The sequence below is a fragment of the Balaenoptera ricei genome, chromosome 2 (genome assembly GCF_028023285.1).
Source record: "Balaenoptera ricei isolate mBalRic1 chromosome 2, mBalRic1.hap2, whole genome shotgun sequence".
Classification (NCBI taxonomy): domain Eukaryota; kingdom Metazoa; phylum Chordata; class Mammalia; order Artiodactyla; family Balaenopteridae; genus Balaenoptera; species Balaenoptera ricei.
Window position 1 is genome coordinate 64,508,625 of NC_082640.1, and position 15,275 is coordinate 64,523,899.

The window sequence follows — 15,275 nt, forward strand, 5'->3', positions numbered from 1 at the left end:
CCCAGCTCTCTGTAGGCACTGGGTCCTGGGCACACCTGCCATCTGCTGGAGAAGCAGGGACAAGACTTCAATCTGGACTCTGGCTGGAGGCAGGCAGGACTGTCGCTGTGGGACTAGGAAAGGCTGGGTCAAACCTAAAGAGAAAGCCTGAACCGCTAGGAGAAATTTCATGTTATCTGCTGGACTGGGACCTCCCCTCGGCCCCCCTCCACCAGCTCCCTGCTAATTTCTGTCACCTATCAAAGCTTGGTTCCCTACTCAGGACTTCCTTCAAACCTCAGTGGTCTGTCCCATCTTCTACAGCTTCTTCCCCATGAAGCTAGAGCTACTTCTTTCAGCCTCACTTTAGGCTTCAGAATCCACCAGAAGAAAGTGAGGCCCAACCTCAGCCCCGCCTTCTGGGATTCAGAAGGTTCCCTCCTGGCCCCGCACTTGTCTCTCTCCATGCTCATGCTCTCCTTTCCCCTGGGCATCCATCCCTTCAAACACCATGAAGGAGACAGACATAACTGAGTACATTTGCTTTTGCAGGTTGTGCCCTGCACAAAACAGCTTGAGTGGAAAAGGCAAACAGGGGCTGAAATCCAGCCATGCTCTATTGACCAAGCCATGCACATTATCACAGGACTGTGTCAGCCCAGAGGAAGGGGGACATTTTTCCTAATTTGCCCACAGGGTTGCCTCTTTGTAACTCACACAAAGGCACTGTATGTGCTAGCAACTGCCCAGTGCATGAGCTGGCGCCTTTGCCCTCAAGGAGCTTCCAGCCCAGAAATAACCTGTTGCACCTCAGTGGGGTTTAACCTCTGGGCACGTAGAAGAAGCATCAGGGGTGGAGAAGGAGGAGCTGCTTCACAGAGGAGATGCTGTCTGAGCTGAATCATGATCATACTTCATCATGTTTGAAGGCCTAGAAACCTAAAAGACAAAAGTGTCTTCTGGAATTCTGGGGACAGTCAGGGAAAGTGCCCAGCAAAGATGTCTAAGGCTCCAAGTGAATGGAGAGTATCATGCATGTTGGGCAGCACAGGAGGCAGGACTAACAGGTTTTGGCTCCCAGTCTTAGGATCTTGGGCTTTACTGGGCGGCTTGCAATGGGGAACTGTGGGTGGATTTTAAGCAGGGAAGAGTGAAGAAATGGCATTGAAAGATCACTTTGGCTACAGTGTGAATGCTGGGGTGGAGAGGACGCAATGCTGGAGGCAGATGACCCTCTGGTAACACTTGCTGAGGGCATGTGAGTGATGATACTGGCCTGGAGCTGGGGTTAGGGTAGGAACGGAGAGGAGAGGATGGACTTGAGAACTATTTAGGAAATCCATATAGATTCTAGAACGAATGGGACTTGGCAGTGGGTTGAATTAGAGGAAGGGGGTGAGGTAGAACAAAGTACTGAAAATGGTGGTTTCCTTTCTATCTGCTCCACTCTTTCTTGCACCCATGACACCTCTCTTAGACCCATCAGTAGTCCCTTCTTTGGGGAGGCTCCAATAAGCATTCTTCCCATGGTGAGGGGAAAGGGCTGAGGGCATGAGTGCTGAGTGGAGGGAAGAGTTGTGATCAGGACAGAAGAGTGTGAAGAGGGCAATGTGGAGCCCAAAGGCAGGAATTTTTGGCAAGTCAAGCAGGGAGAAGGGGTAAGGTCTTGCCTTCCCTGCTGCTTACAGGGGCAGAAGAACTAGGACCCTGTGCGTGTCTGTCCTGCCTCTGACCTTCTCCACTCCACCACTTGGAGTAGGTTGTCCTCTCCTCTTTCTGACATACTCTCCCTTGATTTCCCCTCCAGGGCTGGGCCCTGAAGCAGAAATGTGCCTGGACTCGGGAAGGTCTCAGGGGAATAGGTGCTCAGCCAAGGGCAACAGCTCCCGTGAGGTCCCATGACAAGTTCTTGGCCAAGGAGGCAATGCCCTCTTTTCTTCAAAGGGGAACAGTGATTACTTGACTCCGCTTCCACATCCCTCCCCTGGCTGTGGCAGGAACGAGGCAGGGTAGGGTTGCCCAGGTAGCTCATGTGGGCAGCTCTTTTTCTCCTTTAGCCACAAAGAACATACCTAAAAACCGGGTGTCCTCCCTAACCACTTCCCAGTGGAGACTGAAGGCCCAGAGCCCGGGGAGCATTACTCTTCCCAACTCTGTCATCACCATCTTGGGCTCCTCCCCTGAGGACTTCCCCTGCACCTCCTAGCTCCCAAACTACCAACTTCCCCAACACCTAAGCCATAAGCCTGAGAGTCAGCCAAAATTCCCTCCTCTCCCTCAGTCCCCACATCCAATAGAACTTTAGTCCAGTTGATTCTTCCTGAACATCTCCTGAATCTGTCCATTTCCTTCTGCCCTAGTCCAGGTCACCCTCACCCCTTACCTGTATCACTGATCCTCCTGCCTCTAATCTTTCCCTTTCCAATCCTTTCTCTGCATAATGACAGCTCATGGGATCCTTCATAAGACAGATCCCTCCCCTACTTAATATCCTTCCCTGGATCCCTATTGCCTTTGAAATACAACAAAGTCAAAGTTCCTTGTCATGGTTTTCACAACCTGCCCTGATCTGGCCCCTGCCTACCCTTCAATTTCATATCCTTCCATTTAAAACTCACATGAACAAATACAAACAAACAAAAAATTTATTACATCTGGTGCACCTACTAAGATCTTGCCTTTGTCATTTTCGCCACACCCCTTCAAGGTGGGATCCTGAGTCCCTTTTACTAATGTGCATACTGAGGCTCAGAGACCTTAAGGAAGTTGTCAGTGATGGAACCAGGATTTAAACCCACGTCCATCTGACTTGGCAGCAATATGTACGACCCTAGCTCCCTCGGTGTCAGGTGCCCACCAGAAAACCCTTGCTCCTTCAGATTGCATCTCCCTCTCCGTACCCCAGCCACCTGGAGTGTTCAGCCTCCAGCCCCGCCTCTCCCACGATCTCCACATGGCCCAAATGACCCCCGTGCTGCAAGACCCAGCTCAAACCCTGCCTCCCCCATGAAACTTTCCCTGAGCCAGCCTCTCCAGCTGGAGTCAGCCTCTCCCACAGCACTTTACCTTGCACGCCTCCCAAGGTCCTGGCCCCTCTGTGCCTCCTTATTTGTGTTCATGTCTTAAGAACGGAGCTGAGTGACACAATGCAAAAATCATGGACTTCAGTGTCAGGCAGACCTGGAGGCAAATCCCAGCTCAACCACTTACCCACCATGTGATCTTGGACAAGTGATTTAACCCCCCTCAGCCTCAGCTTTCTCATCTATACTATGGGAACAATGGCACTATCTTGCAGAGTGGTTGGAAGGAATTTAGAGACAATGTATGTAAAGTGCCCCAGGAAGGGCCTGGCACATCATGGGCTCTCTGGAAATGGTGGCATTATCTTCCCCTCTATACGCCTTTGAGGACAGGGTCCTAGGGTCATCGCTGTCTCCCCTGAAGGGCCCAGCCCAGGGCTCTTCACAGAGTTCTGGACATACTGGCAACATGCCCGAGTGGTGGAAAGTCTAGGTGCCCAGCCTCCAAGACCTGGACTCTGCCAGATCCACGTGGGACATGTATGTACCACCTAATGCCCACTCTCCATCAAACAGTGGTGGAGAGGGGGAGGGGGAAAAGGGACATCCTCCAGGGCACCGATGAGCTCCATCTCCCCAGAAACCCAGCCGGGGAGGCAGCTGCCATGGAAACCACTGCTGTTACATGTGCTCGTCACTCTAGGCTCCAGCGAGAAATTCTTAGGATCTATTTAAGAACTAATAAAATAAGGATGGTCTTGCTCACCCTCACTGCCCCCTACCCCAGGCTTCTACCCTTCTGCCACACTCCTCCCTACCTTTCCTGCACCCCCCTTTCCTGACCCCTTATCCCCTCATTTCCTTCCCATCTCCCCCAGTATTTCTCTCTTTCCTTGCCCCTGTGTAGGTCTGTCTTACTCTCTCATCATTTCTGTCTTCCTATGTCTCTTCATCTCTCCCTGTGTCTCTGCTCTCCATGGCTCTGTCTCTTGGTCTCTCCTCCACAGTCACAGGTGGCCATGCCCAGGGACGGGTCCTGTCCTCCTGGTCCCTGGTCCAGGCCAGTCCAGACCTGTCCAGCTCGCCCTGATCTCCTTGGATTGATCTGTCACCCCTCTAGACTGCAGCCCGAGTCCTGTCGGTGTCTCGGCCCTCACCCACAGCCTGGTACACTGCAGGTGCTCCACCACCAGCGGGTGGGTGTGTAAGAGCGCATAAGAACCTGAGCCCTGGGTGGGAGGGGGATTGCGCTGGTTCAGGCTTGGCCTGTTTTCCTTTCCTTTCCTTTTTTTTTTTAAGCCCTCCCCACTCCCCCTCCCCCAAATTTGATCCAAAGGAAATTGCTCAACTGTGACTGCCAGGGCATTACTATGGTTACTAGGTAGCACTTGTGGCTATGGTAACAGGAAGCTGCCTGTTGTCTCGGCAACGAGCACACTGGTAGGGGATGGAGTGGCCCCTGATTGGTGCAGAAGCATTGCATTTCCTGAGGGGAGGGGGTCAGATCATCACCTTCTCAGGCCAGATGGCCATCAGTACCCCTTCCTCCATGAACAGGAAGGCTGCTGTTCTTTCCTTCCGGCACTCAGCTGTCTGCCCCCCAACAATAATTCCTCACATCCTATGCACCCAGCTCTTGGCTGTTTACAAAGACATTTTGCGTCCCCATTATGTCACGTGATCCCCACAACACCCATGAGAGGAAGGTGAGATGGGGATTCAATCATGAATTCTCTCAGGGTGGTTGGGGGATGGGGGTGGGTGGGGTATATATCGAAATCACCTAGGAGCATTTACAAATTATACAATCCCGCAACTTGAGTCTGATATGGTTCCCAGGTGATTCTTATCTACCCCTGATCAGGGAACCCCTGAATTAGAAGGTGAAATTGGTTGGTGGGGGAGGGTATGGAGGGAGGAGTCAAGCTGCTTTCCAGGTTTATAGCCTGGATGACTGGAAGGATCAGGTTTGGGCAAAAAGATGAGCTCTGGTTTGGGTGTGTTGAGTGGAAGGTGCCAGTGGACTTTCTAGGCGGGGTGTCCGGCAAGAAGCTGGGCACATGGGTCTGAAGCTCAGGAGGGAGGTACAGGCTGGAGACGCAGGGCTCTGAGTCATCACTGTGGGGACAGGAGCTGAGGCTGTGGGTGTGGATGAGATTAGCCAGGAAGAAAGGGAAGAGTGGGATGAGTAGGGCCAAGGAGGGTGCCCTGGAGAACTCCAGCATCCTCAGGGGAAGGGGTCCCAGGGAGGGGACTGAGAGGGTGAGGGTAGAAACTATGGTGACCTAGAAGCTTGGGGAAGGTTTTTCTCATTTGACAAGTTGAATCTGAGAGAGGATGGCTTACTCGAAGTCATACAACCATTAAATGGCAGAGTTGGGGGTAGATAGCCCTAAATCTGATTCCCAGATTGTTTAATCTAAGTGACACAGAGAAGTATATTCTCAGTTTTAGACACAGAACACAAATCTGCCCTCCTACCCAATTCCTCGCACCCAAAGCCTTTAAGGAAGTCCAGGAGCCAGAGGGACAGGCCGCACATGGTCCCTACACAGAGCCAAGGCAGGAGAATCTCTTTGACCTCCACAGTCCCTCCTCTGCTTGCCCCTGAACTTCCTATCGCCTAATCCTTCAGGCTTCAGCACCTTCTAAATTCCTGCCTTTAAGGGAGGAATCTTGGAGAAAATCTATAATCCCTGTGTGAGAGTGGTGGGGTGTAGAGTTCAAAGGGGTGAGGGATTAGATCCTGAGGAGTCCAGGGGTGGAGAAGCCGGGGCAGGGCCAGGCAGTCACGCTGACTGGGTGTGTTGGTCCGATGTCTTTCAGATGAATCGTCCCATCCAAGTGAAGCCGGCTGCCAGTGAGGGCCGAGGAGGTAACTTGCCTGCCTGCCGAATCGCAGGGTATCATCCATGTCGGGGATGGTGGGCCCACTTCTGGAGTCAGGCCTACCTAGGGTTTATTACTAGAGCCTCCCTGGGTAAGGGGGGCAAGTAGGGAGGGACCAGATTACTTAGCACCAGACAGCTCAGCCATCCCAGGTCAGACTGAGGAGGGATGGGGTCCCAGCATCCCCAGACCCAGAAGAGGCAGGAAATAGAGGCTGGACATAGAGGAAGGGAGTTCTTGCCACCTTGCCCCTGGAGAGAGTTCATTCCTGTTTTAACAGGTGGAACTTCCAGGTTTGTTTGAAGAACCAGGTTAGAGTTATTTTCCTTTTCCAGATCTTCTGATTACAGAGAACTCAGTCCAGTCTGGGTTGGAGCCACTCATTCCTTCATTTCAGTTGCCTTGGGAAAAAGATGAGGCTGGTAAGACAGATTTTGTAGGCCATATTAAGGAACTGAACTCTATGCTGAGGACCATGGAAAGTCTTCAAAAGTTTTTTTTTAGCTGCACTGTTTCCTAGTGCAGAAAGACTAATGCTCCTTAAGAACAGGAGGGCTTGAGAGCCTGTGCTTTTTTTTAAAATCTTTATTAGAGTATAATTGCTTTACAATGTTGTGTTGGTTTCTGCTGTACAACAAAGTGAATCAGCTATATGTATACATATATCCCCATATCCCTTCCCTCTTGCGTCTCCCTCCCACCCTCCCTGTCCCACCCCTCTAGGTCGTCACAAAGCACGGAGCTGATTTCCCTGTGTTACGCAGCAGCTTCCCACTAGCTATCTATTTTACGTTTGGTAGTGTATATATGTCCATGCCACTCTCTCACTTTGTCCCAGCTTATCCTTCCCCCACCCTGTGTCCTCAAGTCCGTTCTCTACGTCTGCATCTTTATTCCTGCCCTGCCACTAGGTTCATCAGTACAATTTTTTTAGATTCCATATATATGTGTTAGCATACAGTATTTGTTTTTCTCTTTCTGACTTACTTCACTCTGTATGACAGACTCTAGGTCCATCTGAGCCTGTGCTTTTTGACAACCAGCCGAGTTCTGGCCGACTTCCATGCTGGAAAAGCAATACTAGCTTCTGGTGTCAGTTCTTGGTGTCTTTCTTGCCCTTGGGTGTTAAATCATTCCAAGAAATCTGCCTGGAGCCCTCCCTGACATTTGCTGACTCTCTCTTAAATAAGACTCTCTCCCCACCTTAGGGAGGTCAGCCATGGCTTTTTATTAGGTAAAAGAAGCTGCCCAAGATCAGGGAGAGAATGGAACCCAACTGACAGACATTTATTGACTCCTAATAATTCTGCACATCCTCTCAGACTTCAGGCTCAGTGTCCACACCTACAAGGGACTCTAGTAGCTTCATAGTTCCATTGTGGAGTTCTTTCCTCCAAGAAGTCCATTCTTCCTCCTTTTAGATTTTCTGATCTTTGGTCTTTGATTCTCCACTTCTGGTCAAGATGTTGTCATCCCACTTTGTCTTGAGGAGGTATTTCCAAGCTTCCTCCCTCTTCTCCAAACACACATCCTCCTTTTCCATCTCATTCTTTCCAGACTGGTTTTTGAGAAGTTCCAGGCTGCATACCAAGCCTCTGGTTCACTTGTCCCAAGAATTTCTGCCTCTTGGGAAACTGTTAGGCATCAGGGCCAATTTTGGCCATCTTCTCAGCCCTGCCCACAAACACTAGACAGCTGAGAGGTCACCTGAGAGTACTTGAGTGAGCTAAGAAGCAGACAGGTTGGGCTGTAGTTTGTTCAACCATCCAACGCATATCTTTTGAGTAACTTACTCCACACTAGGAATGCAAGGCAGACCTGGCACCTGGCCTCATGGAGCTCTGGAGCTACAAGGGGATATAAACAGTAAAACAAAGCTATCATCCAGTGTGATCAATGCTTTCCAAGTCCTGGGGGATTGAAAAGCATTGGGGAGAACATGGGGCACCTTAGTCTGGGAGGTCAAGGTGGGCTCCCAGAGGTGGTAATATTTAAGCTGAGATCTCAAGGATGAACAAGAAGTCGTCAAATAGAAAAAGGAGAAGCAAGGGAGCAAGTATTTCAGGCAGAGGGAAGAGCAGGTACAGAGCTCAGAAGAACATAGTGCAACTTGGAGTCTGGTTCAGGAACTAAATCCAGAATGCTGGGGCCACACTCGCTGCTTGGAGTCCAACACCCCTTGCCAGGGTGAGGGCCACTGCCCAAAGGAGGCCTCCACGCCGATTATGCTTCTGCTTAGCCTAGTCCAGATGTCTTGGTCATCTGGGCTCCCAGCAGTGGCATCAGCATGAGTTTTATCATTTGCTTCCCCGTTTTTGTACAAGTTTTTCAGGTGTAATATCATTGACACATTCTGTACATATGGCATTTCACCTCTACACCTGTTCAGATTCCAAGCAGCTCAAGAGAGCAGGAAAAGAAAATCTAGCTGAAAAGAGGTCTGCCTGGCAGTAGAATTCATAATTTTAGTAGTTATGTATAACATAGCTATTTCTTGACAAGTGACGGCTTTTTTTTTTTTCTCTTAACATCTTTATTGGAGTATAATTGCTTTACATTGCTTAAGTGATGGCTTTTAAAGAGCATATACTCCAAAGGCATGGATAATCCTTCTTGCAGTTTTGGATGACCAGATCTCTCAATTCTTTCGTGTTCCCACTCTAAGTCACCAAATGTTCCCTGATACACATTTGGGAGAGAGGAGACACATGTACTAAGTCTTGCAAAACAGTTGGGTCTTTACAATTTACAAGTACTTTACTACCAACTGATCTGTGTTAGATACTAATCAAAATGTGTTTCTTCTCTTCAATGCTATTATATATCTCTTCAAAAGTGAGTTCAGCTCTCTGCTGAATTTTAACACAAATTAATGCTTTAGAAACTCAACTTTTAAAATGGTATTGAATTTGGTTTTGAAATGTAACATTTGACACCAATGTAGGACAGCTTGTCCCATTCAAGTCTCATCTCTGTTATCCCAAAAATTCTATAAACCTTCAGAGTTAATGGTCACAGCTGCCCTGATACAGTTAAGCCTTTAAGCTTGCATATTTTAAAATTATTCTTGAAATTAAATCCTTTGTTTACAGTTGATTAATAGTGATTTTTACATCTTACAAAAATACTGGTATCAATGCAGACATAATCAAGGGGGTATCAAGGCAAATGTAATCTTCCAAAATTTTGCCATTTTTTTCTGGAAGGGATTATTAGATTTTTCTTCCCATAAAACAGGGATCACTAACTCAAATGCTATAGGAGCCAGGTAAGTAACCCTAAATGGGTGAGACTGTCATGACGTAATGAAAGTTTTCTGTTTTAATTATATTAAATGTTGGCAACTAATTCAATTTTTAAAAGTGGGCCAGCATTGTGACAGCCTAACTAAACCTATCAGGTTTGCTTCTTTGGTCCAAAGACTGCCATTTTCTTTCCCATCTGCCATACAGGAGTATTCTATTATGTACACATGCATGAGCTTTTTGACAAAAATAGTTACTTTACATTCTATCTCTTGAATTTTCATGCCAATGCAACAGAGTAGTATTACTCTTATTTTTAATCACTAGACATGAGGTTTGTGGTTGAAATAACCTATTTTTTATTTTATTTTCTTATAACTTCTATTATAGGTCTGTTTTATTTTCACTTCCAGCCAATGTTGTAGAAATCAAAGTGTTAGCACAGCAGGGGAGAGCCTGAATAGAAGTAAAATTGTTTTCATTGAAAAAAATGTTTAAAGCAAATTTATAAAAACATTTTTCATAACACCTTGGAAAGATACAGAGACATCCTGTCTTCTTCCCGCTATAGCATTACCTACAACATCATTGTTCTTAAAACCACCCATTTGTTCCTAGAGACCAAACGGCTCCTTCTAAATCTGAAAGATCATAAGACTCTCTGTATAACCATGCTCTACAGGTCACAGATAGTCTCATGAACTTGATTCCCCCCACAAGCTTCTAGAATAGGTAGGGCAGGAAGAGCTATTTCCTCCAAGCTTCCAAATAAGGAAACAGAGGCTCTGAGGGCAAAGCCATCTCTGACTTTCCCCGTCTGACTTGGAGTCCCCTCGTAGGCACTTCGAAATAACCTATATTTTAAACACACTGTATGTTGCATTACTTTTAGAAGTTACTGGTAACACTTGCACATTCAATGCTTACAATGCAATAATAGTAGCAACACAAGATTTGCCCGATAGAAGGTCTGGGGTCCTCTTCTTTCATGGTCATCCCTCGTAGCCTTGGTGGCACTCAGAGTGCATCCAAGTCTTCATGGACTATATTATAGTAGCCTTTTAATGTATGCCAGCCCTATGTGTATGTTTATACATATATATTTATACATATGTTTAATGTATCCCAGTTCCCATAAATTCTGCAGTCAAGTCCCACACTGTTCATATACTCCATGCTCTGTGCCTATATTTTACATCCTGTGGCATTGAACAGTACACTCTTTTTTTTTTTTTCAATAAATTTATTTATTTATTTTTGGCTGCGTTGGGTCTTCGTTGCTGTGTGCGGGCTTTCTCTAGTCGTGGCGAGTGGGGGCTACTCTTCGTTGCGGTGCGCGGGCTTCTCATTGCAGTGGCTTCTCTTGTTGCGGAGCATGGGCTTTAGGCACGCAGGCTTCAGTAGCTGTGGCACGTGGGCTCAGTAGTTGTGGCATGTGGGCTCTAGAGCGCAGTCTCAGTAGTTGTGGCGCACGGGCTTAGTTGCTCCGTGGCATGTGGTATCTTCCCTGACCAGGGCTCGAATCCGTGTCCCCTGCATTGGCAGGAGGATTCTTAACCACCGCGCCACCAGGGGAAGTCCTTTGAACAGTACACTCTTAAAGGAAAATTAATCTAATTTTCCAAAAGGAAATTATCTCATAATATACTAAAGGCGCCCATTTCTTTTTTTTTTTTATACATTTATTTATTTTATTTATTTATTTTTGGCTGCATTGGGTCTTTGTTGCTGTGCGCGGGCTTTCTCTGGTTGTGGTGAGCGGGGGCTACTCTTCGTTGCGGTGCGCGGGCTTTTCACTGCGGTGGCTTCTCTTGTTGCGGAGCACGGGCTCTAGGCACGCGGGCTTCAGTAGTTGTGGCTCACGGGCTTAGTTGCTCCGTGGCACGTGGCATCTTTCTGGACCAGGGCTTGAACCTGTGTCCCCTGCATTGGCAGGTGGATCCTTAACCACTGCGCCACCAGGGAAGCCCAAGGTGCCCATTCCTAATTAAATATACATAGTGCCAAAAACTTTTCCCTCAGCATTTGTGTTTAATTGAATGTGAACATTAAAATGTTTGCCTGAATGAAAATTCAAAGTTCATGTATTTCAAATTGTTAAATTAACCTCAAATTACATGAGGTCAGAGCTAGGGATCCCTAAATCCCTCAGACAATGGTAACTAAATAGATCTATTTTATCTGCTCTTCAGCATGGAGACTGTGGTTGATTTTTCCTAGCTTAGATTATCTCTACTATGGAAACACTAAAAATAAGTTGAACTGTAAGTACCAATCATATAGGGAAAGTATTTTTTAGTTCTAAGGCAAAATCTTCAAAATCACTGAACTACTGTATTTTCTTTCCTATCTTTCAAATTTTATAACATAAAATCAATAAATTCATAAGTCACAATTGTGATTGCTCTTTCCCCAACTTGGCTGTATTTTTTACTTAGCAAATATTTACAGATCCAAGATGCTTACGGTACAGAAATAGTTTAAGTAATAAATCCATGCAATCTTTTCACTTTAAGGGTTTTTTTTTTTTTTACTTTAAAATATAAAACTTTCTCTGAGGTAATGCCTCTGTTTTTTAATCTTCACATTTGGTTTAACTCAAAAGCCAATTATCTGTCATCACATCAACCCTCCTATAACCATCCTATAATTGTTTAATTTCTGCCTGAATTTGCAAGGGTTTGTTTAAATATCAGCCTGGATTTTGAGTAATAAACATATATTACTATCAAACTAAGTAAGCCATCTTTTCCAATTTTTTTTTCTAGGATTCTATTCTATTCAGTGTTTAACAACCAAACTTTAAGTTAAAGTTAAACTTTGAGCTAGAATTTTCAGAATTTCTTAATACTGGGACATATTCTCTGGCCTGAATCAGACACGGATCTTAGCAACAACTGTTCTATTAGTCAGTTGACACTCATATCTGTCTTTGATCCTCACACTGATTTAATTCTAAAAAGTATTCTTCCAACTAAAACCTGACTAGATAAGGCTCACAGTACTGCATAAGACCTGGTAATGTCAAGTTAATGTTTCACTTCCTGAAATGCATTTTACCTCCGAAGGAAAAGAGTGGTGCTTTCCTTCAGTTTGACTCAGAGTGGATCACCCAAAGCTAATTGTTGTAACACTTTTAGGCCATGGCTATGGCTGAACCTCTGACAAGCCCTTCAGGTACAAGTGTATAGCCCACAAAAGAAAAATGCATCTCCGGAGGCTGAGATCGTCTCTCTTAAAGGAACCTGAAAGCCCAGGCTTGGTCTACCTTTCTTACTCGCCTCCTGGCTCTCCTGGATCAGGATGAAGGAACAGTGGAGTCTCTGTTCTTTCTTAATCTAAGTCCCTATTTTTCAGGCCTCCTCCTTCACTGTATTTTTTTTTAATTGGAGTAAAGCAGACATAACATAATCTTTACTATCTTTACCATTTTTAAGAGTACAGTTCAATACTGTTAGCAGTACTCACATTGCTGTGCAACCTCCAGAACTTTTTCATCTTACAAAACTCAAAGTCTGTACCCATTAACCAACAACTCTCCATTTCTCCCTCCCTCCAGACCCTGGCAACTGTCTTTTTGTGACTGGCTTATATCACTTAGCATAATGTCCTCAAGTTTCATCCATGTTGCAGCATGTGTCAGAATCTCCTTCCTTTTTTTTTTTTTTTTTAACGTCTTTATTGGAGTATAATTGCTTTACAATGGTGTGTTAGTTTCTGCTTTACAAAAAAGTGAATCAGCTATACATATACATATATCCCCATATCTCCTCCCTCTTGCGTCTCCCTCCCACCCTCCCTATCCCACCCCTCTAGGTCATGACAAAGCACCGAGCTGATCTCCCTGTGCTATGTGGCTGCTTCCTACTAGCTAGCTATTTTACCTTTGGTAGTGTATATATGTCCATGCCACTCTCTCACTTCGTCCCAGATTACCCTTCCCCCTCCCCGTGTCCTCAAGTCCATTCTCTACGTCTGTGTCTTTATCCCTGTCCTGCCCCTAGGTTCTTCAGAACCATTTTTTTTTTTTAGATTTCTCCTTCCTTTTAAAAGCCGAATGATATTCCATTGTACATATATACCATATTTTGTTTATCCATTCATTGGTTGATAGACATTTAGGTTGCTTCTACCTTTTGACTATTGTGGATAACACTAATGTGAACATGAGTGTACAAATATCTCTTTGAGACTCCTTTCAATTCTTTTGGATATATACCCAGAACTGGTATTGCTGGATAATATGGTAATTCTATTTTTAATTTTTTGAGGAACTGCCGTACTGTTTTCCATAGCAGCTTGTACCATTCTACATTAGTGCACATACATACATAATTTCTCCACATCCTTGCCAACACTTATTTCCTCCCCCCCCCCCCTTTTTTTAATAGCAGTCATCCTGATGGGTGTCAGTTGATATCTTGTAGTTTTGATTTGCACTTTCTTGATTATTAGTGATTTTGAGCATCTTTTCATATATTTGTTGGTCATTGTATATCTTCTTTGGAGAACTATCTATTCAGATCTTTTGCTCATTTTTAAAAATTGAATTATTTTTGTTGTTGTTGAGTCATAGGAGCTCTTTATATATTCTGGATATTAAACTTTTATCAGATATATGGTTTGCAAATATTTTCTCCCATTCTGTAGGTTGCCTTTTCACTCTGGTTGTGTCCTTTGATGCACAGTAGTTTTAAAATTTGATGTACTCTAAAATTTCTATTCTTACTTTTGTTGCCTGTGCTTTTGGTGTCATATCCAAGGAATCACTGCCAAATGCAAGGTCATGAAGCTTTTCCCCTGTTTCTTCTAGGAATTTTGTAGTTTTAGCATTTATGTTTATCTTTGATCCATTTTCATTTAATTTTTGTATACAGTACGATGTAAGGGTCCAACTTCATTCTTTTGTATGTAGATGTCCAGCTTTCTTAGCAACATTTGTTTAAAAGACTGGCACTCTTGTCGAAAATCATTTGACCATATATGTGAGGGCTTATTTCTGGCCTTTCTATTCTACTCCATTGGTCTAAATGTCTCTCTTTATGCCAGTACCACACTTTGATTACTGTAGCTTTGTAATAAGTTTTGAAATCAGATAGTCTGAGACCTCCAAAATTCTTTTTTCCCCCAAGATTATTTGGCTATTCAGGATCTCTTGAGATCCCATATGAATTTTAGGATTGATTTTTCTGTTTCTTAAGAAAATGCTACTGAAATTTTGATAGGTATTGCATTAAATCTGTAGATTGCTTTGGGTAGTACTGACATCTAACAACATTAAGTCTTTCAATTCATGAACATAGGATGTCTTCCATTTATTTGCATCTTCTTCAGTTTTCTTCAGCAATATTTTGTAGTTTTCAGGATACAACTCTTTTGCAGCCTTGTTTAAATTTATTCCTAAGTATTTTACTCTTTTTGATGCTAAGTGGAATAGTTTTCTTAATTTCATTTTCAGATTGTTCATTGCTAGTCTGTAGAAACACAACTGATTTTTTTGTTGATTTTTTAAAATAAATAAATAAATAAATAAATTTATTTATTTATTTATTTTTGGCTGCATTGGGTCTCTGTTGCTGTGTGCAGGCTTTCTCTAGTTGCAGTGAGCGGGGGCTACTCTTCGTTATGGTGCGTGGGCTTCTCATTACGGTGGCTTCTCTTGCTGTGGAGCACGGCTCTAGGCGCGCGGCCTTCAGTAGTTCTGGCATGCAGGCTCAGTAATTGTGGCTCGCGGGCTCTAGAGTGCAGGCTCAGTAGTTGTGGCGCACGGGCTTAGCTGCTCCACGGCATGTGGGATCTTCCCAGACCAGGGCTCGAACCCACGTCCCCTGCATTAGCAGGTGGATTCTTTTTTTTTTTAATAAATTTGTTTATTTATTTATATTTTTAATTTTTGGTTGCGTTGGGTCTTCGTTGCTGTGCGCAGGCTTTTCTAGTTGCAGCGAGTGTGGGCTACTCTTTGTTGTGATGCGCGGGCTTCTCATTGCAGTGGCTTCTCTTGTTGAGGAGCATGGGCTCTACATGCACGGGCTTCAGCAGTTGTGGCTCGTGAGCTCTAGAGTGCAAGCTCAGTAGTTGTGGCACACAGGCTTAGTTGCTCTGCGGCAGGTGGAATCTTCCCGGGCCAGGACTCAAACCC

At 45.0% G+C, this 15,275-nt stretch overlaps 1 protein-coding gene across 1 annotated transcript in view; it reads left to right on the top strand.

The window, feature by feature from the left end:
* CELF6 (CUGBP Elav-like family member 6) overlaps positions 1–15,275 on the top strand; it is a 29,846-nt gene that overhangs the window by 7,009 nt on the left and 7,562 nt on the right. The window contains exon 3 of the mRNA XM_059915468.1: positions 5,829–5,877. Coding sequence (XP_059771451.1) covers positions 5,829–5,877 — 49 coding nt within the window. The remainder of the gene's footprint in view (positions 1–5,828; positions 5,878–15,275) is intronic.